This window comes from Diadema setosum, chromosome 8, assembly GCF_964275005.1.
Source record: "Diadema setosum chromosome 8, eeDiaSeto1, whole genome shotgun sequence".
Classification (NCBI taxonomy): Eukaryota; Metazoa; Echinodermata; class Echinoidea; order Diadematoida; family Diadematidae; genus Diadema; species Diadema setosum.
The window spans coordinates 18,307,227-18,334,217 of NC_092692.1; the positions used below are offsets into that span (position 1 = coordinate 18,307,227).

The 26,991-nt window shown below is 38.7% G+C and overlaps 1 protein-coding gene across 5 annotated transcripts; it reads left to right on the forward strand.

Annotated features, from left to right (window-relative positions):
• The first annotated feature begins 5,900 nt into the window (after window positions 1-5,900).
• Window positions 5,901-26,934, forward strand: LOC140231575 (putative methyltransferase DDB_G0268948). Of its 5 annotated transcripts, XM_072311718.1 has the most exons (8): window positions 16,367-16,417; window positions 17,117-17,165; window positions 19,661-19,801; window positions 20,327-20,487; window positions 21,092-21,308; window positions 21,986-22,083; window positions 23,863-23,997; window positions 24,635-26,934. In XM_072311718.1, the coding sequence occupies exons 3-8, from the start codon at window positions 19,688-19,690 to the stop codon at window positions 24,741-24,743; spliced, it is 834 nt and encodes a 277-aa protein (XP_072167819.1). In that variant the 5' UTR covers window positions 16,367-16,417; window positions 17,117-17,165; window positions 19,661-19,687; the 3' UTR covers window positions 24,744-26,934. The 5 variants fall into 5 exon arrangements, with proteins under 5 accessions (XP_072167817.1, XP_072167818.1, XP_072167819.1 ...); XM_072311716.1 differs by lacking the exons at window positions 16,367-16,417; window positions 17,117-17,165 and adding an exon at window positions 5,901-5,984; XM_072311717.1 differs by lacking the exons at window positions 16,367-16,417; window positions 17,117-17,165 and adding an exon at window positions 14,747-14,785.
• The last annotated feature ends 57 nt before the right edge of the window (window positions 26,935-26,991 follow it).

The window sequence follows — 26,991 nt, forward strand, 5'->3', positions numbered from 1 at the left end:
ACATTGTATGATGCTGGACATTCCTGTGAAGCAACTAGAGTCCCAATGTACGGTGTACTCGAAGAGAAATAATCTTGGGGATTTACCAATCAAATTAACGCATCGGGCACTGCATGAGATGTGTGTACACAGCACACTTGGACAAAAGATCACCCGGGGACAGTTTGCCAATATCAGGATTTTCGTCAAATTGCTTCCGTCACGCAGGAATTAATCAACTGACATTCCCCTGCCTGTCCTCCAATATCGTCATAGAAACCCTCCATTGTTCACACACGTGTGCATACACTGGTGGGATCCTATGATGTATGTACAGTCCACATAAAGCAACAATAATATCCAGTGTTTGATTTGGATGGGCAGTGCGGAGGGGTAAATTAAAAATATGAAACCCATCCTGCAACTAGATGTTTCCCTGTGGATTGAAATGACAGCAGTTGCAATTCAAGGGATGAAATAAGAACATATTCTAAAGAAGGAAAATGGTTCAAATTAGGGAAATTGTGCAGGCAATGTCTGCTAGTGAATTGTTTGGATGACAAAAGAACTACAAAAGTGTTTGTTTCACAACCATGATGTTCTCCATAGGAAAAAGAGAAACAGATCACTCAAAGTAAGTGATAACATCATTTATATTGGTTGTAGGCAGCTCTGTATAAGTACACTGTACAGTACATCGCATGTCAAATTCAGTTCATTAACATGGGATTCAATTACAGGGTATGGTAGGGGAGCCCTACAAGCCAGAGATGATACAGTCAGGGACATTTGAATGTCAATTAATGTTCTCCCTACACTGCACTAAGCACTTAATCTCCACCATTACCGTCTTCCAAAACATGCATTAAAAGCAAGCTCTACAGACTAAATGGAGCCTTTGGTGATCAGAGGGTAGAATGACAAATAGTGGAATAGACTTGATGAGGTCTGACATTTCATCCTCGCACACAACAGGAGAGCACTGCTAATGTAGTGTTTCCTTTAGAGACAGCAGCTCTAGGGATGTATGGTGCTTGTGCATTTCATTAAAGCATTAAAACACAATGTGCAGCGATACACACTGCTGAATGACAATAAATTGCAACAATTTGCCCATGGATACTTGACACATTCATTGACAAATCATAATGGAAAACTACTGATTTTACACATTGCGATTTAAGATTTTTTTTTTTCATAGCATTGGGCTATGATTAAATGTTTGGTACACTCAAGTATAATTCCAAATCTTCTGGCAGTGAATAATAACACAAAGAAAACTAAAGTCTAAATATCTCAGTCATGGATATGCTTGAAATTACCAGTCAAATGCACAATTTACCAACAAAAAAATGCTTTTAATTGCATAATGCGTACATTCATTCACACACATTGAGTTTACTATGCATTTGCAACATTTATCCTGGCTTTGATTTTCATACATTGAAGTAGGGAGGAGCCAGTAATGAGAAACTACAATGTATGACTCATCCTAGAAATCAGAAATGAATAGATACAGATATATTTAACAGCAATCACCCATGGAAAATACATGGCACAGATTGTATACAAGTACACAAATCATTGCAAATCACTATAAAAAGTGATCTGGTATTGATTCATCGTTATGAAGCTACTTAATAATGAAAGATTAAAGTATCATTACATGTATCTGTATGACATTTTCATTCATGCATCACTCTGCTCTACTGAAACTTGATAATTCTTTTTTTTTTTTTTTTGATTCTAATAGTGAATCCTGTTATACACATGTATACAATGTATAACTTTGCCATTATCCCAAATGTTGAAAGATTTCATTTGAAACATTTCATGAACAATATCATTAGTGTATGTACTGTTGTACATAACCTGTGTATAAATGTATTGGAAAGAAAATGCTAGATACTATCAGACTTCGATAGTGTGGCATGCAGATCAAACTAAATACAGTATAGAATGATAACTTACTGTATCTTCCACTGCATGAGCAATGATCTCCGCTCCTCTCTCTGCCTCTAAGGGAGTTAGGGGCCTGATGCGAAGGGCAACCTATGGGAGAAAATATGATTTAAACAGCTTCTTTAATACACAAAACTGACCATTGTTCTGATAAAGATTGTAACAAATGCAAATTCTTATTTTCTTGTTTGCTTCTTTGCTTACTTTCTTATCATCATCAGCAGGGAAAAACAAAAGTGTAGTCAGTATGTACCCCTCTGTAAACCATCTTTAGCAGCACAAAACTTTATTGGGATACATGGTTTTGCTGACATATAAATTAATTTCTTTTGTTTTGGAGAACTTGAATTGGTAAAGGTTCTGTACAGTCTAAAATACATTATATCAAAAGTCACCACAGGTGAAAGTGATGATAACAGCATTGTAAGTAATTATATTTCTTTGAAGTCTAGCAAACTGATCACTAGCTAAGCCCATTAATACATGACAGTACAGCAATATAATTTATACTTTTAAAAATTGTATATCCCTCATTAACGAACCCTGTTCAGTGATTGGTCATTATCTAGGTACCTGTAGTGTGACAAGTATTTCAGTGATGTTGATGATGTTGGGGGAAAAAAATGCTGATGGAGAAAAGTGCTATAACATGCATACCGTGACATCATTCAAGGTAAGGTGCACTGCATCATTCTATTAATAAATTGTCAAGCAATGGTACATTGTATGTGTATAAGGGTGTTATGGATGTAAATGACTTTGTAAATCATGTCCACCATAAAACACTCTTCATTGTTTAATGTAAAATCTTCTTCTTCTTCTTCTTTTTTTTTTTTTTTTTTTTTTTACAAATCCACTATTTCTTTTAAAGATCAGTTGAAGGTGACAGAAGGTACCATGTACATAATGTTATCCCTGCCACCTTAATCTCAACTACAGCCTTTCAGTACATATCTATCATAATTCCTTCTATTTTAAAATACAGATAAATTTCCTTTTCAAATCTTAGTAGGTACACTGTAAGATTCAACTATTTTAAAAGAAAAATGAATTAACTTATTACTCAACACTAGGTAAACAGGGCCCCGTCTTATAAAGCCTTCAAATCAATCACAAGTCCCCAAATCATAGCAACTTGCATTGCAGCTCACAAGAAACTTGTGATTGATTTCTATCACAAGTCTTTATAAGACAGGCCCCAGAATAACTGAATGCAATCCCTCAAAATTCATATTTGTTACACTTGTATCCTTCTGCCATCTGTTTGTAATGATTGTATGTACTACATTTTAAGAAGTGAAGCATGTTACATGATATTGATGTGTCTTTACATGCAAACTGTGCTACATACATTGTAGATGTCACTTAGCCATATTGATAACACAAACATTATTGCTGGAATAGAATGTAACTTCCCTGATTTGGCTCAATTTCCCAAACTCAAGGTTCCATGCAAGTTTATGAGTTATAGTTTTTATATGATGGCACAAAATTTCTTTCTTCTGCATTTGTCCAAGATTTCCAAACTTCAGGTTTACCTCTGAAATGATTCTTTGCTATGTTCTACAATACTCAAGAATGACAAAATATTTTCAAGAAACCCTGGTCAAAGGGATGAATTGAAACATACCAGGCAATTCTTCAATGTGGTGAAGAGAAAAAAAAAATATATAAACTCACTTGTGCAAAGTGCAGGAACACCAGCAGAAACCAAAATATACATGTACAGTACTGTTTCACAGATTTGTATCAGCAATTTCATCAATCTGAAATGAAATCTGCATGGTGACTTATAAATTGTTTCACTGTATTTATGATGACCATGAGAATACAAATGAGAGGGACTTTTGTTTAACTGTTCTTTGCACACCATTACAGTATATATGGCCAATGAGACATACACTGTAAAATGACAATCATCAGTAGAAACAAACAACTTTGTGGACCCAAAGTTGTAGCCACGGGGCATTCTGTGGCTGCTGAAATGAATGGCGACAGACAATATATCAATTCATTTACAAGAAAGAAAAACCTTAAAAAACTTTAATAACAAACCAAATTACATGTGCCCACGTAGTTAGCAACTGATACCAAAACAACTGCCAACCTTTCAACTCACCATTAATTGGTTTTCCCTCCATTCACTTTTACCAGCCATGTTTCTGGCTGGTTATCCTTGAGGATGATTTTCCTCTAGAGGCAATTGTTCGAAGGAACATGGCTGCTCCTGCTTGGAGTATTCACTCCAGAGCCACTGTTCACCATTGCTGGCATGTTACAGCACTACTGCAGCCGAGCTTCCATCACGATGGTTGGGCACTACTTTGGTGAATTATGTTGTACTGAGCCAGTCAGCTACTCAGCCGCTGCTGTGGCGATGTTTCAATAGTAGGGTATGGTACTCGGTCCCAGATATGGGGCGTGTTTAGCAAACTTGACAGCTACGGCATTCTTGCTTTTAATGCAGATCCTGGTGAGCCTGGACAGAAATGAAAAATAATGCTTAAATTTGTGATTCCACTGATACAAAACTGTAAGAAGTTACTTTTCAAAATGAGACATAGAAACTGGTCGAAAAAGAGATCCTTTTATTAACAACATATTTTATTCGACAATTATATTTAAAAAGGAAAAATCTGACAGCTACCAGTACTCTACTGTAAACTATGAGTAGCTGATGTCATGGTGAAAGCAATCCACCTCGCCGCCTCACCCTGAATTAACAGGGCCGGCCCTCAATATGACTGAAGTAACTGCATGAGCTTCTTTTAGCGGGGGCCAGGGCAGGGGTACATATCACGGTGATATGGAAATCTATGTTCTTGACTGCAGACCACTTTTTAATTTATCCAGACAACGAAGTTGAATGCAAACAAGACTTGTGAACTGGTAATCTGTAGATTTAAAAGCTAGCCATTGCTAATAAACGTGCTCACTTTGCCTCCCATTTTTACACCGTGCGGCGAGGAGATTAGAGGCTGAACAGATATAACAGCTAGAGCTAGGCAAGAGCTCGAGTGACGGGGGATTTTGGCGTCTGACGCCGCCTTGACCACGGGCTAGGTCCTGGATGATAGCCTGCGGCTCTGGCCGCGGCCGCGAAGGAAGTCTCGTCGAAAGAGATTTCGTTTCTGTTGCTCACATATGCATTTATTTACCTTTTTTAAATGAAATTAGAAAATAATAGCTACTTAACATCAAAATTTCGTTCACTCACCTGTTAAAACATAAATGAGATATGTGTGAACAACTGCTGTTTGTTAGTTAAAAAGGAAATACTGGATGCTACTTTATGGCGATCAGTTCCGACAAGGGTGTAGGTGGTGTGGTGCGACGATCGAGTGTTGCTTGACTTTGTACGTATGAAGCAGCTAGCCAGCGGGTGTACGTGTACTGTACATATACGTGTATGTACCAATCGGTGGTCACCGCGGATAGGGTACATGGGAGTTACCGTGTGTGTGATCGTATTTTACGTACGTGTACGTGTGTGTATTGACGTGTGTACTGTATTCACTCTTTGTATCGATTTTTACCGCAGCTCTGAAAGTACATGTTTAGTGGGCATGATATGCGTGGCGAACGCGTACGCGCGCAGCGATGTGAAGAACTTGTTTAGAAGTTGCACCACGAAACACTCAACCCCTTCTACTTTCCCTCAAATTTAGCCGAAAAATCACCTTTCCTCCGTGATAATTACATTACATTAGTAATATTGTTGAACAATTATCCATTAACTGCTTCTTTTTCACTTTCATTTAAGCTGTTTTTGCCTGTATCATCAATCATCGCTTTCGATTCTATTGCGCAATGAATGGCCGCTCAACAGGTTTAGCGTCATGGCAACTGTATACAATGCACGAGTCAAGAGTCGTAGCTAGTGCTATCAGTTGGGGCCTCGGTGAGCAATGTACGGCTACCTTCGTGGACAGTTAGTACCTGGGCCGGGCGCCGGGTGGTCTTCATTATGTTACGAAGTACCATATTCATATTGTCAACTTGAACGGTCCTGACGATTGAGGAAAGTCAGAAATTAAGAACAGGTACCATATAGATACACTTAACAAGATTGTAAGGCATTTGCAATACATTTGGGAATAGATGAATCATACTGTAAAATACCTTCATTCCTCTTTCTATTGAGAGACTCGGGCTTGATGTAGCCATATCATTCTTAATTGTTAATCCATCTTGAGAAATCATAATAACAATCTGGAAACACAAAATTATTTTTTTCAAAAAATGATTAAAGTTACAAGCCTGACGATTATAGTGTATTTATTGGTTAAGAAAAAAGAAAAAAAAAATCCTCTGGTTGTTATTTCATGTACTACTAGATCGTAGTAAGTATCTCCTCCCAAAACCTGAATCTAGCTGAATGTACCTCACTCGAATCTATTGTGTTCTCCAAATATTGTTCCCGACAATTTCAGGTGCTGTGAATGTGACTCTGCGCGAAAGAGTGATTTCAAAGGACCGATCTTGTTGCTCGATTGTTGTCACTGAAAAAAGAAACCTGCAGCGATAGGCCCTAATATGCATGTCGGAAATTCGAGTTACAAAAAATACACTTTGCCTTCAGAGTTTCTGGTTAGAATTATGGGCAGAGGTAATTCCAAAATACAGTCAAACCTGCCTTAGCGGCCACCTGTCTATAGCGGCTACTAAAAAATCCCCGAGAGAAAAGCCCTGTTAAAGACCCTGTGTGTAGCGGCCACCTGTTTGCGGCCAGCGGCCATAAATTTTGTTTCCCGCGGTATAGATTTTAACCTGTCTATAACGGCCATAGACCCGATGGAGCGGTAGCCGAGCCAGTAATTCAGCGTGTTTTTCTGCTTGTAGTCGTGCCAGTCATTCCTGGGCAACGTGCAGTGATTGTCACTGCTGCATTCATCACTCATTCAGTCATAATACTGCACTAGTGCAGGGGCGGATCCAGGAATTCTGTAAAGGGGGGGGGGGGCGCAACTAATATTTCTGGTGCTACTTCCGGGTTTCATTTCATTTTTTTCTTTTTATTTCTTTTGTTTTTAACGATGAATAAGGGGGGGGGGCGTGCGCCTCTTGCGCCCCCCCCCCCTGGATCCGCCACTGCTAGTGTTAAGCTTTCTTCACGGCTGTACACATGCTACTGTGCAACAATATTGATAAACACCGGCATTGTTCAATGCATGAAACACACGTGTGCATACGTACACACATACATGTAAATGTAAGTACTTATAGGTGTATACAACGATGAAACATATACATGTAGGCAATGCACACAAAGTTGGATAACCTGTCTATAGCGACCACTTGTCTATAACGGCCACTTTTTTCGTCTCCCTTGGTTGGCCGCAATATTATAGACAACAGTTCAAAAGTGTTTTCACCAAGGAAACACCCATACCGAATGACTTACTACCGGTAACCTCAGACTTTAAAGAAATGGAGGATATTGTGTTTACATCAAAGGGTGTAGAAAAGTTGCTTTGTGGTTTAAAGATATGCAGTACAAAGCCCCTGGACCGGATGGTATAACTCCACGAGTCTTGAAGCAGCTGGCAAACATTCTGGCTCCAATTCTTTGTAATATATTCCGGTTGTCATATGAATTAAGTGAAATACCAAATGATTGGGGTGAAGCAAATGTTGTACCAGTCTACCAGGTAATCGATCTACTCCTGTAAACTACCGCCCCATTTCGCTGACATGTATTTGCTGCAAACTAACGGAACACGTTTTAGCCAGCAAAATTATGACGCACGGTGACGAAAATAACATTATTTTCCCCTGCAATATGGCTTCCGTAAGAACATGTCATGTGAACAACAATTACTAGGTTTCACAAGCGATCTACACAGGAACTTGGATGAAGGGCGTCAAACGAATGTTATAATCATGGATTTCTCAAATGCTTTTGACAAGGTTGGACATGAGCGGCTTTTACGTAACTGGACTACTACGGTATCAGGGGAAAAATCTTAGATGGATTCAAAGCTTTCTCAATGGAAGAAGTCAGAGGGTCGTTTTAGATGGTATTAAGTCTCCTCCAATAGCGGTAGGATCTGGAGTGCATCAAGGGTCGGTTCTTGGGCCTTGCCTCTTTCTGCTTTACATTAATGACTTGCCAGATGGTCTAGCGTCAAAGGTTCGCATTTTTGCCGATGATGCAATTTCCTACATGACCATTGACAATCAACATCATACGCAAAATCTTCAAGAGGACCTAAACAAAATTTGTGACTGGGCGAAAAATGGATGATGGTTTTGAACACAGATAAGTGTAAGGTTTTGACAATATCCAGGAAAAGAAGAAAGGTGCAACACGTGTATCATCGATAACGCCCCTCTTGAATTTGTTGAATCCGTGAAGTACTGGGTGTAACCATCACTTCTGATTTGAAGTGGACCCAACACATCAAAATACTGTCAATAAAGCCAACAACATCCTTGCATTTTTGAGACGCAATCTTCGCATGAAATCTTCTGATGTTTAAGCCACAGCTTACAAAACTTTGGTTCGACAAATTGTTGAGTATGCTTCCACAGTTCGGGACCCATCTTCCAAGAACCTAATCCACAAAGTGGAAATGGTCCAGAGAAGAGCTGCGAGATTCACTTTAAATCGCTACCATAACACCTCAAGTGTCACCAAAATGCTGCAAGAACTTGATTGGACCAGGGAGGTGGACTGATTGGACCACTCTGGAACAACGCAGAGAAAATGACAGACTAATTATGATGTACAAAATACACAATAATCTTACTCCTCTTTCAGCACAGGACTATAGTATCAAACAGGTTACTCTGTTGACGAGAGCCTAGCACAAAACTCCTATCAGGTACCATACTCGAGAACTGAATCGCATCGCCATTCGTTCTTTCCAAGAACTGTAAGGAACTGGAATTCCCTGTAGTCAGAAATTGTTTCAGCGCCATCTGTGGGATCATTCCGAAACCGTCTAACGGTTGATCACAGTGGCTAGTTATTTTCGTCAAATTTTCTATGTGCTTGTAAATATCTGTAAATAAACTGTATTGTAATGTAAATAGCACAGTCTGCAAGAATCTTCAGTCTATTGAAGGAGGCAGGACTTAATCAGAAGAAGAAGAAGAAGAAGAAGAAGACAGGTTTGACTGTAGTAGTATTCACTGAGTGGCGCAGCCCAGAAGCAGAGACTCCAACCCAAAGCACCTTCTGATCTGGAGATTCTCCCGCCTGAAACCCCTAGCAAGCGGGAGACTCCAAGTTGATGTGTGCGAAGCGCGAAGTTCCTAGGGTTCTACATGCTCCCTGGTGCTATCTAAGGCTTATTTTTCCAACATACAATAGCAATAAGTAAGAAATATTTCCAACGGGAGACACAGAGCCAGGGCGGGGGAAATTAAATCTCAAGCGGGAGAACGGGAGATTTTGCAAAAATGGGTTTAAAAAAAAGTTAATGGTAGGCCTACTCATGAAGGCACCAGGGGCCATACTTGTGACCAGAAACTCAAAATTAGGCAGAGTATAATTATTTGTTTTATAGTTTGGATCAATTTTTTTACCAAAAGCTAGGAGGAAATATGAGACGTCATATGGACGATGCGATGTTGTGGGAGGGATCCTATACGTACATTGACCGTAGGAAGCAGGGCGCGATCGGGTCAAAATTACTTTGTTACATTACAGAAAGTGACTGTAGGAAGCAGCGCGTGATGTCACAATTTTCAAAATGTTATACCGTACCAAGCAGCGTGCGATATCAGAATTGGCTTATAATGTGGCAATTATGTTTCGTTACATTTCATAAAGTGACCACAGGAGGCAGCGCGCGATATAACAAACTTTGCGATATTTCAAAAAGTGACTGTAGAAAGCAGTGTGCGACGTCACAATTCCTTTGTGATTTCATCAGTGGCGTATCTAGGGGGGGGCAAGGGGGGCACGTGCCCCGGGCGCCACTCCTTGAGGGCGCAAAAAAAAAAAAGAAGAAGAAAGAAAAAAGAAAAAAGGAAGAAAAAAGAAAAAGAAAAAGAAAAAAGAAGAAGAAGAAGAAGAAGAAGAAGAAACAACTCACCGGAAAGGGGGGGGGGGGAGGAAGAATGGTGGGGGGGGGGGGGCAGAAAACCAAATAAAAAAAGATAAAAACAAAACACAATGATGACTCGGACAAAATGACAATGTTTATTGTGTTCACACAAGAATTCCATGTTATGTAAGCTGAAATACAACAATTTTCGGCTCGCTCGCTGCGCTCGCTCTCTAAATTTTATATAGAAGAAGAAGGTGAGAACAAAATGTGATGATGGCGCGGACAAAATGACAATGTCTATTGTGTTCACACATGTCATTTTATGTTTAGCAGGCAAAATGTTTCACGGGGCTGCGGCTGCAATTTCTTTCGTTCTGAAGCGATCGCCAATTGGATCAAAAGAAGGCGCCAACGGTTTCGAAAATACGGGGGGGGGCACCAAAAAAATCAAACAAGATAAGAACAAAATGTAATGATGACGCGGAAATATACAAATTTCGGCTCACTCACTCGTACTAATTTAGAGTATTTTTTCAAGTCTTCAGTTTGTTGGTAAAAATCGTTTTCTATAAGGCCGTCACTATATCTTCATTAGAATTGTAAGATTTGATAAGCAAAAAATGACAAGAGTTCCATGTTTTGTAAGCTGAAATACAAAAATTTATCAAAACAAAAAGGAGATAAGAACAAACGTCATGATGACGCGGAAATATACAAATTTCGGCTCAATCGCGCGTACATGGGGGGCATTTCATGAAGCAATTTGTCAGATATCTCGTCTGACAAACTGTTAAAAGCTACTGAAATCCTTGCTTCTGATTGGCTGAGAGCAGATTTTGTCCGACAAGTTGTCGGACAAAATGCTTCATGAAATGCCCCCCTGATTTAGAATATTTTTTTAAAGTACTCAGTTTCTTGGTATAGATAAATCGTTATCTATAAGGCCGTCACTATCTTGATTAGAATTGTAAGATTTGATAAGCAAAAAATGACAAGAATTCCATGTTTTGTCAGCTGAAATACAAAAATTTTCGGCTCCCTCGCTGCGCTCGCTCGCCAAAACTTATCAAAATTCATTACATTTAAATCACTTTCAAAAGACCCCTTTTAAGGGCTTGAAAAGCATATCATGTGGACTTTGCTTAAAGTCCCTACCGGGATCGGGTTGGGGTTGAACACTAGTCTATTTCAGAAATTAGGGACGCAATTTTCGCGCTTGCCCCGGGCGCCGTTTTCCCTAGATACGCCACTGGATTTCATAATAGCTTTGTAACATCATTTCACAAATATAATGGAGTGTCAAACATGCCAACATTAGTTAACTGCTGTCGAAATTATATTTTTTGATAGAAAGTTAATCCTCTAGTGATTGGCTGAAAGAGCTTCACGTGATCTTGTGCATTTTTAACTGTTTGAGAATGTTGGCTTCTCTGAGACGCTCCACGGTACATCTTTGAAAAGATATCACAAAGCAATTCTAATCGCGCGCAGTGCTTCGTACTGTCACTTTGTGGATTGTAACAAAGTACTAGTATTAAGCAGAGCAGTTCAGCACAAAGCACAAAGCAGTTTAAGCACAAAGCAGTTCTGACACCTTGCACTGCTTCGTCACTGTAAATGTAAAAATTTCTGACAAAGCAATTCTAACATCGCATGCTGATTCGTACATTCACTTTGTGAACTGTAATAAAGTAATTGTGTCATCTTGCACTGCTTCAGCGGTCACTGTGAAATGTAACAATTGCTTTGTCAGAAATTGTGACATCACAAAGCAATTCTAACATCACGCGCTGCTTCATACGGTCACTTTGTTAAATGTATCAAAATAATTGTGACATCACAAAGTGGTTCTGACATCTTGCATCGCTTCGTCACTGAGAAATGTAACAATTTCTGACAATTGTGACATCACAAAGCAATTCTATCATCGCGCGCTGCTTCATACAGTCACTTTGTGAAATGTAACAAAGTTAATGACATCACAAAGCAGCTCTAACATCTTGCACTGCTTCGGCACTGTGAAATGTAACAATTTTTGACAGCAATTGTGACATCACAGAGCAATTCTAACATCGCGCGCTGCTTCGTATTCACTTTGTAACAAAGTAGGGCTGATTGTGACATCACAAAGCGGTTCTGACATCTTGCACTGCTTCGTCACTGGGAAATGTAACAATTTCTGACAAAGCAATTGTTACATCACAAAGCAATTTTATCATCGCGCGCTGCTTCATACGGTCACTTTGTGAAATGTAACAAAGTGAACTGTGACATCACAAAGCGGTTCTGACATCGTGCACTGCTTCGGCACTGAAATGTATCAATTGTGACATCACAAAACAATTCTGACATCGCGCCCTGTTCGGACGGTCACTGTAGGATCTCTCCACAACATTGCATCCACTGCATGTATTCTCTCCTCACATTTTCCCTTTTTTTTTTTGTTTAAATTTTTGATCAAGAATATTTGAAACAAACTTACTGTGCCTCAAGGCAAAACTCTCAAGGCATTTGTATAATACACAGGGGGAGGGGGCTGCAGCTCCCCCTCCTCCACACGCACACACCTTTGTGGGTCGTCCACAAAGGGAAAAATGAAATAAGAATAAAAACGGACCATAATCAACACACCCATGAATATCCAAAGGTTCCATCCACATCTTCAATTTAACAATATTCCCCGGTGGAACATTAAAGGGTTATGAAATTTAGAAATAACAGTAAGCTATTTTATCAATGTTATAGGCCATACCCTTGATTAAATATTCGTTGTTATTATTCCATTAAGAATTGTGATCATTGCTCAACGATAACACCAGTATTACCACAACAACAACAACAAAAAATCAACACCAGACATACACTTTTTGTTTTATGCCGTACCGCTGAAATCTTTTTTTTTTCTTAAACAGTTCAAGGCATTGAATGACAGTTGCATGAAGATAAATAATATTGTGTAGCTTGAGATCATAATGATCTATATCTGTTGCCTTCATAGTCACCTCTATTACGGTACGAGTATAGGTCTAATATCTCTTCTTACTACAGGATTACTTCCGTGCTATATGTGTGTCCCGTGGTTACTTTTTTTTTTTTTTTTTGGGGGGGGGGGGGTTCCCCGCATTTTCATCTGTATACCTTTCACACGTCCCTAATTCTCTCTCCATTTCCTCTTCTTTCTTTTTTCATTCCATTACTTGTTGTGGTTGTGGAATTGAAGGCTATTAAAGTTTTCACTGACATTCAGCATAGACAGTCAACTAAAGAACTTCATTCTAATCTCGCTGTTTGCCACAATAAATCGCCTTCGGGATGATCTCATTCGATTTTCATATAATTATGCCTATACGTGGCCACTAGTTTGCTTTTTTACCCGATGTGCTCTATGTTCTAACATGGTTCCATAATAATGAATTTAGCTCAGCGTTATGATGACAAAAACTATTCAGCCCCAATCAACAAGAAATAACTTTTGATAAAGTTTACACTCCCATCTAAACATCCACACATCTTAACATTTCTCAAACAACAATGAACATAAAATGATATATCTAACCCGTCGGTCGTTGGTATTTTGGTTTGTTTTGTTTTGTTTTTTGGGTGTTTTTTTTTTCATCTTCGAAGGGAAAGTTTATGCATGCTAATCTTGCTTTTATAGCGTTGCCATCACCAAAGCAGGCATTTATATAAGCGTTTTTGACATACACTAGCTATATCTAACTAGAATCTAAAGGTAAGGTCAGATCATATCACATGGATCTTCAATACAATGTATAAACATTTTTCAATTATTTGTCTCCCTCTACAAATAAAATTTGTAAGATCGCAACTACTGATTATTTTAACAAACATTTATTTTGTAGAGGGAGACAAATTTAAGAAAACTCACACCCTAACCTCCACCCCTCTGCTAAATAATCTCTTACATTCACGATGTACATTAATTTTAGTATACACACATCTCATTGCTATTATACGCCATATTCGGAATTATTCTATGTCAGTGGCGGATCCACGGGGAGCGCACCGGGCACCCTCCCCCCCCCCCCTTGTTTTTTGCTGAAACAAAAGAAATAAGAAGAAAAACATTTGGGTGCGTGCACCCCCCCCCCTCATTTAATTCTTTACGGAATTCCTGGATCCGCCCCTGTCTGTAGCAATACTGTAGTATCAGAAAGAAACTTGAGTATACTAGTACTACATTATGTACTGTGACAAAAAGTTTACGTTACATTAAAGGGATCGTAGAGTTTTGGTTGAGACCTAATTTCAGGTTTCTAGTAGTTTTGGTGAGATAATGAGAAACCTCTTATGAAATATGAAAGAGCATGTAATTCCACGGGGAATTCAACGTTTATTTGATGAAAATTGTTTTTGAAATGGCTGAGATATCCAAAACAGAGCGATTCTAATAAAGTGTGGGACCCACCTTCTTATTACGATCGCTTTGTTTTACTTTGTTTTTGGATGTTTCAATCATTCCAAACCCGATTTTCATCAAATAAACTTTGAATTCCTCTTAAAATGGTGTGCTCTGTACTATTTCATAAGTGCTTTCTTGGTATCTCGCAAAAAGTTAAAAGCCCAATTCTCGTCTCCACCAATACTGTATCATCCCTTTAAGTGAGAGGGCGCTGTTAATAAAATGCTGACAGACTACTAGTACAGATTGTACTAGTATTGAGAGCTGCAGCAGCAGCATGCAAATAGCTGATGTCAATGACACCCCCCCCCCCCCCCCCCCCCCCCCCATTGAGTTACACTGATTGTACTGAACTACAGTTTACGAATGCCATGCATGCGACTTTCAACGATCTACCGGTATAAACATAAACAAAGTCAGAGTATTAAGTTGAGCGGTTACTAGTAATTGAACGCATTGCTCTCATTGTTTCTAGCAGCTGACACTGTGAACTGGATGAATGTTTGCGAAGTAGTCGGTCCTCTTGGTCGCCTGCTTCGCCATTTCGCAAGATAGAGGCTGTGAAATATTAAACTGGGCCTTCAACTTAACTCGTCCGTCTTTAATGTGAATAGTCCCAGTTACTGTATTACGAGTAAGCTTCTTGATGGTCAAGTTGGTAATCATGTAGAAATGCACACCATGCACACCTACCATTTCCTTCCTTAATTTGTTAGTGAAAACTTCTTGTAGCTATCAGAAATGTCAAGATGGACCATATCTGACGGTTTCATGAAATTTCATAATCAATTACAGAAGAAAAGTAGCTAATTTGACTCAAAAGTACGCCGATCGACGGCTGTGTCAGCGTAGCATGATGGATGATCGATTATGTGGAAGAGCGATATAACGAGGATAATCGATTGTTGTAGTCTGTGATACAGCCGCTTGTTTGGTGTTTAACCACAATAATTACGTCGGCTCGACAGGAAAGTGTAAGAAAGAAAGTGATCTTGTGCGCCTGTTTTTTTATTGTTTTAGTTAATTTTCTCCTGCGAGTGACTGTATATCTGTCAACATTTTTTGCTGACTAAATGATGGACAGATAATATGTGTACAAAATGTCAGTAAAAGATATACATGTATGAAAAAATGGGAATTATCCATCATGAATATTGCACAATAAAATGGATTTTTACTACAAAACAAAAGCAAATACTGGGGCTGCAGTTTTTGTATACATATAATTAAAAGAATGAAATAAAAAAAATAAATACTATCATAAAGACAATTACTTTCTAGTATAAGTTGAACCTATCAATTAAAAACAAATTACTATTTCAATTTCAATATTCTGTTTCTTTTTAGGTAAAATGAGCACTTTATGAGAAGTCCACAATATTAACGTTAATACATCATTGTATAACATAACATGCACTTTTCGTAATACTATTCTCATTAATTTATTATTTAAATTAGGCCTATAAATTATGTAGATTACTAGAAACATATATCCCCTCTGAATTCAACTTCCTTCTCATCTTCTTTTCTCTCTCTTTCTCTCTCCCTCCTAATACCGTAATAAATAGCCTAACCTTTTTCTTCCACTTTTCCTTCAACCTCATTCTATTCCCTTCAACACTATTCAAATTAAGTTATTATCAACTTTTGTCATGATAAAATCAATACTTGCCACAATATTTAAAGAAAGGATCGATGTCTAAATCCTGGTATGAATAATATGCACCTGTATCAATAATTTGAATAGTGATAATCATGATAGTGGCAATGAAAACAAAGAACTATCACAATAGCTCACTTGAGCCTTCGACTCAGGTGAGCTAACCGTAAAAAAAAAATACGAAAAAAAAAAAGTAGGGGCTACACGTATTGCACGAGTCAAGTTCGATATTGTTAGTAAGCGGCTAATTAGAGACTACCAGAATCGATTATAGTCGTTGACATCGTTCTCGCGAAATCGGTGCACTACTTACATCGCTTACCGGTCATAACGTCCCCACGTCAAAACGTCCCCGAGCCAAAACGTCCTCGGGTACGACCAAAACGTCCTCGGGTACGACCAAAACGTACGTCCCCGGGCCCAGCTGGCACCAAAACGTGTTCGGGTCAAAATGTTCTATGTCATAAATTTTTTATAAAATCTAAGTATCACTTATCAATTCATAACGGTAAATGTGAAGAAATTTTGTTATTTAGAGCAACATTTAGGTAGCTCTCTGCTAGCTAGCTGTGCTGCCATGCGCGGTGTCTGCTCCTGTGCAACGCGAATTCGATGCAACGCAGTGATCGCCGAGCGAGTAGTTGCGATCAAGATTATTCCCATAAGTAGATAAGTGACAAGAAAAAAAGAATGGTGAAAATTCCATTTCTTCTGGACTCGAATCTCACTCAGATGCAAGTATTTAGGTTACTGGATAACTAGGGTGAGTTTGTGCATGTTTGGAGGTCATTCGACAAACAGGTGCGAAAGTACCTTAGCGTCCATATGCGCCAGAGTGTATTTTCTTCATGAATGTGTGCATTTGACCCACAGAGCGCGCGCGGACAAAAGCGGGGACGTTCTGGTACGCGACCCGGGGACGTTTTGGTTGGAACACGGCGGGGACGTTTTGACCCGGGGACGTTTTGACCGGATTCGCTTACATCGGAGACTATGTTCGCGACCAACGTACTTTTCAACTCTGATTTCTCATTTTTCTTACCTTTTCGGCTTTCTAATTCCATGAAAACTCTCTGATATGGTTCAATTTAGCATCTCCAATAGCTGCACAAAATTTTATTGACAAACGGCGAAGCGAACGGTAGGTGTGCATTTCTACATGATTACCGGTCTGGATATCCAAGAATAAGATCTGCCTTCTACAGTTTGAGTTTTAAGAGAAGTCTAGTCTAAGTTTGACCCTAGTATGGTTGGACCTACTACTCATCGACCGCCTAATTTTTATTTGCTTGATAAGAATATTTAAAACTGAAATTCACGTAAAAACTTGACCTACGTGATTGAGAAAATCCATGCAGCACTAGGTCTATGTCACAGTCTATATCATGACTGTCAAATGCTGTTGTTCCCTTTTCAGTTCTAAGTAAGTAAGTTTCAGTGCAAAAATATCGCCGTCGAACTTGAGTGGCCTCTTTTCAGCTCCCCGTGGTGCCGCTGCTTTTTTAGATTGACTGCTGTTTTTGCATTGGCAATGCACACAAACCGAGTTGTATTGAACACCATTTGTATGAAGCTTTTTAGAAAATGCATTGACATTACATTACGATTCGGTTAAAATATTCATTCAAAATTTTGTTCTTGATTAAAACCATTAATGAACAGTGAATTTTTGCGTTTTCCCACATATCCTCATTAATGGTCAAAGCCAATACATTTTTATGTGCTTTAGCTGCGCACAGTGCAGTGCGTACTAAGCGTTCTCTGCGCCAAAACTATTCAAAAAGGATGGTCGATGCGTAGTAGAACTACCATACTACTAGTACTAGCTTTGGTAATGTCATGATGTCAGTATGATTGATGAGTCTGGTGAAATTCAATGCGCTAACTGGGCCCGGCCTGGGAGAGGGTTTGTAATGTATGTCGCTATGTGTCTGTGTGTTGCATGCTGATCATTTCTCATCATGTAGTGGTAGCACTGATGAACGATTAAATGTTGTATATTGGTTATTTACATTTATAGGAGAGTGGATCGTATCACCGGTTGTTTTGTGTTTTTTTTGTGCCTCTAAATTCCATATTCAGAGGATGAAATTTTGGCCAAAAATGGCACTGGTCATTCATAATGACCTAAAAATTATGAATTCAGTAGAATTATGAAAATTTAGTACAGTAATTCATGACAATTTTTGGCAAATAGACTTCAAATTGTATTATAATTGCAGACACAATGTCTTTCACATCTTGTTCTTGCACCAGAATCACAATTCATACCCAGGGTTCACTGTACACATTCTTACTGAGCAGACGACAAAGAGAAAATCAGCAATTAAATCTGGCTCAAATTTTGTATTTTATGGAAAAATGTGTAACATGAACATTTCGCACAATTCACGCAATACAATCTTGTGATAGATCAACATCTTCTTCTAAATCCGAGGTGAAATGTGAATTTCTTAGAGTTTTTACATTCTTGTGTTGCAGTTTTTGTGATTTCGCTCCGTACAAATCTCTGTGAGGCTAGTCATTGGTATGCAGAAGTCAAGTGCTTTTTCCGGAGTTACCATGCTGTCCGGTAATACCATACCTGTATATACTTAAGACTAGGCATGATATATGTCAAACTTAAACGGGCCATGTTTTGTTTGCAGTAGCTGTGGTGTGAAAAGATACATCTTATTACATGTACATTGTCTTTGCAAAGACAGATTACGATATAAATGATGCTTTCATGCACATTTGAGGAAGAACATCTTTATTCATACATTTCTTGTTCAGTTTCTGACTTCTGTTTCACTTTCAGCTTGATTTTGCTGAAACAATTAATTTTTGTAATGAATAATCACTGAAAACAAGTTTAGCTGTTATTGATGCTTACATGTGTGCAAAACAGGCAGTTTGTTGAAACATGTGAGCACTATGTGAAGCATGAGAAAGCAAGAAAGTGACTGTTAAAACTTGCATCAAAAAAAAAAAAGAGATAAAGGTAAGAAATTGAGAAAGGGACACGCGACTCATAGAGTCATATATTCATAGATGCCTTGTTGAGGACAACAAAGCAGGAAGGCATAACTTGCCTTGGTGCTTTGCTCAGGAGAAGAGGAGAGGACTAAAGAAGGCACTTGTTGGAACTCACCAAGGTGCCCTCTTTAAGTAGGCTCAGAAGGTTAGAAGACCACTGTGGTTTAGCGCCCCCTGTTGTTGAAATGTAAGTGAGCAGATGTAAACCATGGCAGAATGAATGACTAAAGATGAAAAGCCATGTTCACCAGATTATTTCTCTCTGTTTAGTCATGTGGAATCCAAACAGTTAGCCTATAGCATATGGGTCTGTTAACTGTTAACACAGATCAACCACACAAACTCGACAACAACTGATGTTAAACTCTCCATGTCTTGATTACTTCCTCTTCCTGAACAAGGTGTTTTGGTGATTTCAGTAAGTCTACTTTTTGCTGTATGCTAAGCTGTCGATAATAGCAAGTCCCTGTGGGGAATGAGCACACATTTTATATGGAAGAAGTCACAAGAAATATAGATTTTATACCATCATTCAAAGTCTGTTGGGAGATAACACCCTTGGTATTCACTGGGAAATGTCATCCCATTGTGTGATCATCTTTTGCATCTAAAACACAGAAACAACGCGACTGACACAAGCTGAGGATGGCAAACATCAGGTTGTTCGAGAAAGTTTCTCACGTGGACTCCTATGTGAAATTCAGACCCACATATCCCGCAGAACTGTATCACAGGATTTTGTCTTTCCTGAATAAAAAGGTGAGTTGCCATTTAATATTCAGTCATTTGTAAAATCTTTGTAATATGATTTTTGCTTTCCAACAGTATCTGTCGCCATACAACAAATTGAAGCCAACGTTTTGTATTAAAGAGATTTTCACTCAATCTATCACTATACAGGTGTTGTGTTAGTCATGTTTTGTGATTGATCATTGAAATCTGATATTTTCTTGTATTTCCTTGCTTTTAGGGATAAGTAAACGTTCAATGTAGACATCTTTTTCCTTGAGACATTGGAATAAAATGGGAATTATGGAAAAATATGGGAATATGGGAAAAACGAAAATGTTACAAATCTTTTGACTTAATGAAGAGTCGTACAGTATGAAAGATGCACCAGATTTATATGTACTGTTGTATCTTGATCTCCTTTGCCATAAAACTTGGGTTGATAAGCATATAGTCGTGACATCTACATGTGTGAATAATACTGCACTGTTAACCACTTAAAAGTGCTCTTTGATGTTTGAAAAATGATGTATGAAATTGTAATATTTCTTCAAGAAACCTCCTCCACATGGTACGGCAGTGGATGTGGGCTGTGGTTCAGGACAGAGTACTCATGGGATAGCACCGTCCTTCCAGCGAGTGATAGGCTTTGATATCAGCAAGGCACAAATTGAGGCTGCTTCCAAGGCAAACACAACATCAAATGTTGAATTCAAGTGAGTGTTTTTCTCTCATCAAAGTCCCTAGGGTTAAACCTTGAGGAGTGTGAAGATGGTAGGAGATAAAGGAGAAAGCAGATCACCTATTTTGGCAAGTTTGTATTGGATTATTGTAAAGCAAGAAATATTCACAGCATAACATTGTTGCAAATTGGAGCCAACTGTCTTTTTGGGAGTGACATTTTTTTTTGGCAGCGAAAAATTTCCAAGAGTAACCACTCCCATCCAATGAATTACAGTGTAGACAAGAATTTTCTTGTGTATTTTAGTTTTGCGAATCTTGGCTCTTGCCAGATTTGCAAAATTTAAATGCACACAAAAATTTATGGTTTTACACTACCTGTGGAGATTGTCAATCAATTCTATAGGTTTGTGTGAGTGAGATCAAATCTGGGTGATAGTCATGATGTCTCGTGTTATATTGGTTCCAGTGAAACAATTGCTTTCACCATAGACAGGACAAATTTATTCACACTTAAGCAGTTATTGAAAGTGTAACAGATTTAACACCTCACAAGATTAGAAGGTTTCTTCACACAGTTGACTTATATGGCGTGTACCAGTAAGTTTTTGTGCTTGGTTTTTGATTCCTGTCCGTGAGGGTGTCTCCAGCAGACAGCTTGCCAGTGGAGGCAGGCTCTGTGGACCTGGTGACCTGTGCCCAGGCAGTCCACTGGCTGGACTTCAAGTCCTTCTGTGAGGAGTCGAGGCGGATTCTAAGGCCCCGTGGCTGCTTGGCCGTCTACGGTTATGGCGTACCCTGGCTGGACCACCAGAAGCCAGCCATTAAGAAATTGCTTGCAAAAGACTTTGATGAGGTCAGTAGCTCTGCCAATTAGAAAAGGAAAATTGCCATGCCATGCCATTGTGGGGAGGGAAGAATGATGTGCCATTCATGTGAAGGCTAGAAATATATGATGCAATTTCAAACTGTCATACACAGGGGTGGATCCAGAATTCCGTAAAGGGGAGGCGCCTTTACAAAACTGGGGGGGGGGGGGGGGCATGCCCCCATTTTTTTCTTTTTATTTCTTTTGTTTTAACAAAAAATAAAGATGGGGTGCGCACCCAATGCAGCCCATTCTGGATCTGCCACTGATACAGTACCGTTGGGCTTATTGTATTCATTTGTGTGTCCTTACACTAAAAGTTTATAGAGTTCTACCTTGACATTTTCACATTGTAGGTGTTCTGAAAATATCAGTAGTGTAAATGGTGCCTGTACTTAGGCGTTACACAGGTTTTTCCTCTCTGTTGAAGTGTGATAACCATTTGAGAAGTCATAAGATCCATAATTCCACAGTTGAGAAAACACAAATATCAGTGAAGGGGGTAAAGGATAGGCATGGCCACACAGGCAAACTTCATGAACCAATATCAGTTGTCAGCCATGTATAGCACTTTCAGAGGAAAGTAATGATGAGCTGTGCAGTCTAATCAGAAGTATGTTTGTCACAAAAACTCTTTAATCTTATTGTTATTTACTTTCGCATAGCTCTACTTTGATGCTCTTGGTTCATACTGGAATGAAAGGAGAAGACATATAGAGAATAAGTACGCTGATTTTTCTCTGCCGTTTGAAGAATCTGAAAGGTGAGTAAAGTTGTACCAATATCATTTACCTCTGGGCATGTATGTAAGACCAATTTGCCAACTGTTACTTTCTTTTGTATTTTGCATGCAGTTTGCAATATTAGATTGTGATTGGTTTGAAATTTTTTTCTTTCAGTGGATATTAGTGTTCATTTGAAATTCCTTTAACAGGGCTCCACACTAACTTTTATTTTTGGTGGCCCAAAGGCAAACATCCGTCCTTTTTTGGTGGCCCGATCAGGCCACCAAATTCTTCATTTCTGAAATTTTGGTGGCCCCGGGACACCGGGCCACCGTTAGTGTTGAGCCCTGCCTTTAATCATAACATATGATGCAGATGGCAGTTGCTACTTTGTCCATGGTAGATATGGTATTGATATATGAGTGCATGAAAGAACTGTTCTTCCTGAAGACAAATGAACACTGACTTGTAAAATAGACTTCATATCTGTTTATCTCTTCCACACCACCTTGTGTAAGTTTTCACCGAGGGAAAAGACCAATTCACACTTTTGTGCTCTTTGTGGCCATTAGGTTGATTAAATATTGTGTAGGTGACCACTCTTTCATATTGGTAATATTGATGTATCCAACTTTATGTATATACCTTTATGACAAGCACCAGATGACAGAAAGGCTGGCCTGAGATTGAAGGGCATAGACCCTGTTTACAGTGAGTGAAAGGGCCGGGTTCGGCCACGGCCGAGCCTGGACTTCATTTCACTGTAAACACGCAAAAGGCCAAATGCGGTACCAAAATCGGCTGCGCATTTGGCCAAGCTCTGGAGGTAGTCTCAGCCGCGGTCAAGCCGCGGCCGAGCCCGGCCTTTTCTCACTGTAAATGCAAACTGGGCCAAATGCAGTACTAAATAGCAACCGGCGCGCTCCGAATAATAGTCGTTTGTTTACAAGCAGAGCGCCATTACGACAAAATATTGGAAGGTTTGAATTAAAAGCCCAGGCTGAGCTTGGAGCTGTAAACGGACAAACTTGCCGGGCGAGTACCGCAATTAAGGCCGGGCTCGGCCGTGGCTCGGCCTGGCCCACCACTGTAAACGGGGTCATAGCAAACAAAACTATGGCATGCAAACTACAGAGCTGCCATGTATTTTTTTCTTTTTGTTTTTTTTTGGGGGGGGGGGGACATATAAAGTATGTTTGTCTTCATCAACAGTAAAAAGATGCATTTCTTTAGTGATTTTTTTCTCTCCTATATGTTAATTTGGCACCCTTGAAATGTGTGCTGTGTTGCCAATATAGTATCTTTTGCCTTCAAAATGTCAGGGGTTTTTATATACATCGGTACGTATATTTTTTATTATACAGATCTGAGCTTGCACCCATGAAACTACACACAAAGCAATTAACCCGTTGAGGACGGTTTGATTTTGCTACAACACGCATTTCCCATAGACACCTGCCCGAGTATACTCGGGACTCGTCCTCAACAGGTTAAGTGCATTTGGTAAGAAAATGTGAATTGATGTGACAACATTTTTCCACATTATCTTTGACATGGAGTTCCCTTTGAGAGGCCACTTGTGCCATCTTCTTAAATTATTATTATCATTTTTTTTATTGCCAGTCACTGTTTGTTTGTTTGTTTGTTTGTTTTCTACTCATTCATATGGCAGTGGGTGTTAATGTTTTGAACCTGGTAAAATCAGGTGCAGTGCATGTGCTTGAAATGCATATAAGTTAAGAGACTTCTGAGAGAACTAACAGGATTTGTCAGACTCCTTGCGTGTTGACTGACCTGACCTATTTCTGTGATTAAAGGGATGATTCACTGGAGATCAGAGTGGAGTGGAGTCTAGCCCATTTCATTGGCTACCTGAGGAGTTGGTCTGCATACCAGCTGTGTTTGGAGAAGGATCCAACAAAGGAAACCTTGCTACCGGAGTATCAGAAAAAGTGAGAAGGCACAACAGTCCAATATCTATAGATCACTAGAAGAGTTGTTTTAATTTATCTCAGTTTGATAATGTAGTGCGGTGACAATTTTTATAATCCTTCCTGCACCAATACCTTCGAACAGTGTGTTCAGTGCTTTGAGGTTTTTGTTTTTGTTTTTGTTTGTTTGTTTGTTTGTTTGTTTGTTTGTTTGTTTGTTTGTTTGTTTTTGGTGCCAATCATCACTCAAAGTTCAAAAAAGGGTTTACTAGCAGTGTGTTCACCTAAATGAATTTCAATGGCTTACATTTTTTTGATGATTCCTTGATTAGGTCTTGTACTACCGTTCAGTAATATTGCTGTTTGAAAAAATCGAGTGAAGATGATGCATGGATATGTACAAATATATTGTGATCTTGCTACATACAGCCACCTCTTTAGACCCTCACCTTAGAATGCCCTTTGACATTTAAATAAATTTATATCCACACAGATCACTATTGACATATGACATATGAGACATTTGAAGTGTTAAATAACCTGTCTTGATAAACCCTGTTGCATTGTCATTGTTTTGTTTATTTTGGATGTGTTTGTCTGTCTGTAAATCTATTTCCTGCAATGAATGCCAGTACCTTTATATCTTCTACTTACACAGGGTTCTTACAGCTCTTGGAGACCCCGAAGCATCACCAAATGATACCATGCTACAAATTGTATCTCCCATCTTTCTGCTGCTTGGAAGAAAGCCTGGCGACACAGCATGATGAGACCAAAAAGCTGTCAGGGTCTGGAACTTGAACACATGATGACTTCATTGCATTTTTTAATGCCCTAGATCTAATATATCAATTCAAATTGAAGGCTATATTGGGTTCATCAAACAGTGCTCCCTCTGGTGGAGTTTTGTTATGATTAATTTTTAGATTTCATTTTGTGTATATTCAGGTTCATTTTCTTTTTTTTTTTTTAATCAGATGTTTGTTTGTTGTTGTTTTTTGCTCTCTTTACTCTTTTGCAGGGTGTTCATGTATAGTCAGTCTCGCTTAAGTCGAATCTATTTGGACTGAAGAAATAGCTTCGAAGCAGAGAAAATTCTACTTATGAAGGATTTAAGTAAATAGAATATAAAGAGAAGAGGACTTGAAAAGACCTTTGACTTGGGCAATTATTTGATTTATGTGAGGTCGACTTAAGCAAGGTTGACTGTATTACTTACATAAACCTATTTTTAAATTTTATGACACCGAAGAAAAAAAAAGAGAGAGGAAATAATGATGACTTGAGGGTAAGTCACAGATGAATATTCCAAGAATTTGTCAATTGCAATTTTTCCCGTTTGAATTTGTCAAAGGAACAGAAAACTCATTCATTGATTATACTTAGCAGTATATGAATCATGGTACATGGTTTGTGTAGTAAAGGTCACGAGCAATTGTGAAGGTGGCATGCAGATCAGAGACTTAAAAGTATCCGTGTAAGCGTAAAAATAATTTTAACGATTTGTATTCATGTGATGCTCCAGCTGAAGATGAAAGTGCCAAATTATCTATGCGAAGCAATGCAAGTGAATAAGGCTTGTAAGGCTACAGTAACAATACTGAGCTGTTAGTATCCCACTCGCTCTGTCTGCATTGCGTCCAACTGGGGGAAGACATAATTTCTCTGTTCATGTGATAACTGACTTTGTATTTGTATTGATAATGATGATAATAATGAGATATCATAACCGTGTGATAATAATTACAGATATATCAGTGATAATGATAATTTGTTGTAAATTGTTTTCATTGTTAGCAGCTTTACCGGGCTTGTAGTCCATTTAAATATATTAATTCCAATTAATTAATTAATTCTAATTTTGTTTTTGTTTTTGTATTGATAATGATGATAATTATAGATATCTTCACCATGTGATGATAATCACAGATATAACAGTGATAATGATAATTTGTTGTAAAATGTTTTCATCGTTAGCAGCCTTACCGGGCCTGAACTCCATGAAAATGTATTAATTCGAACCAATCTGAAATAAAGCAGCAGCAGTTATGCACCCTGTAACTTAACCATAGCACCTGCCTTCACCCTTTTTCTACTGCATGTTTTATGCAGTATGCTACTTATAGATTTTGATGAGTACAGAACATCCTGTCCAAGTTCAGGATGTCTACACATAAATAGCAACTCATGAGCAAATATATGACTTGAACAGGCATGTGACCATACTGTATTCATATATTTAGCGAGTCAAAATTTTCGTGAATTGGAACTTCCCGACAATGTTGCAAGTGGTTAAATTCTTGATCGTGGAGTACTGCAATAGATGGGGAGGAAATGCAGATGTGGACATTGCATTCATGTCGACATCGAAATTAATATTTTCATGTGTTGTTAAAATGAGAATCAGACCCATCTCTCACACTTCATAAAAAAGCCACACACACACCAAAAGCTGAAATATATGGCACATACAGTACTTGAGAAATGAATTATCAACTCCCATAGAGTGTGTTTAGTGAGCTCTCTATTTATGTTCCAAGAGGATATGTAGTTAGAGTTGAGATGTAAAGTGTAATTTTAGAAAGGCAACATACCGACAAACCAAGTTTAAAACCAGCAGGTCATGATCATGAAATAAACCTACTTTTTCGGTTTTTGGTTGTCTCATGGACATCCATAAGGAATACGTTAATGACAGTTTACTCTTGTTATAATGAACTCGGTTATGACGAAATTTCTGTGACAGTGAAATAGAAATTCAGTCCCAGTCTTGGATCTATGAAGGCCTATATTGCCTGTTTCTCTAAGCCCTGGCTGTGGGCATGACAGGAAGATAACTTGCAGTCAATTGTGAAATTATGTTTTTATACATACATGATTTGATAGTCATTGGAGGGTGTGTTCTTATAAACTCTTTCTCTTACCTATGAGATGGTCATTCAGCCATGAAAGTAAAAATTCTATATGTAAAATGTTATTCACTTTACTGTCTTCCTGTATCAGTATTATTATTCC

Excerpts from the sequence above, each read along its gene's own strand:
- LOC140231575 (XM_072311716.1), top strand. The coding sequence starts at position 19,688 with ATGGCAAACATCAGGTTGTTCGAGAAAGTTTCTCACGTGGACTCCTAT. Across the intron at positions 20,488-21,091 it reads ACATCAAATGTTGAATTCAA|GGTGTCTCCAGCAGACAGCT; the intron begins GTGAGTGTTTTT and ends CCTGTCCGTGAG. Across the intron at positions 21,309-21,985 it reads TTGCAAAAGACTTTGATGAG|CTCTACTTTGATGCTCTTGG; the intron begins GTCAGTAGCTCT and ends ACTTTCGCATAG.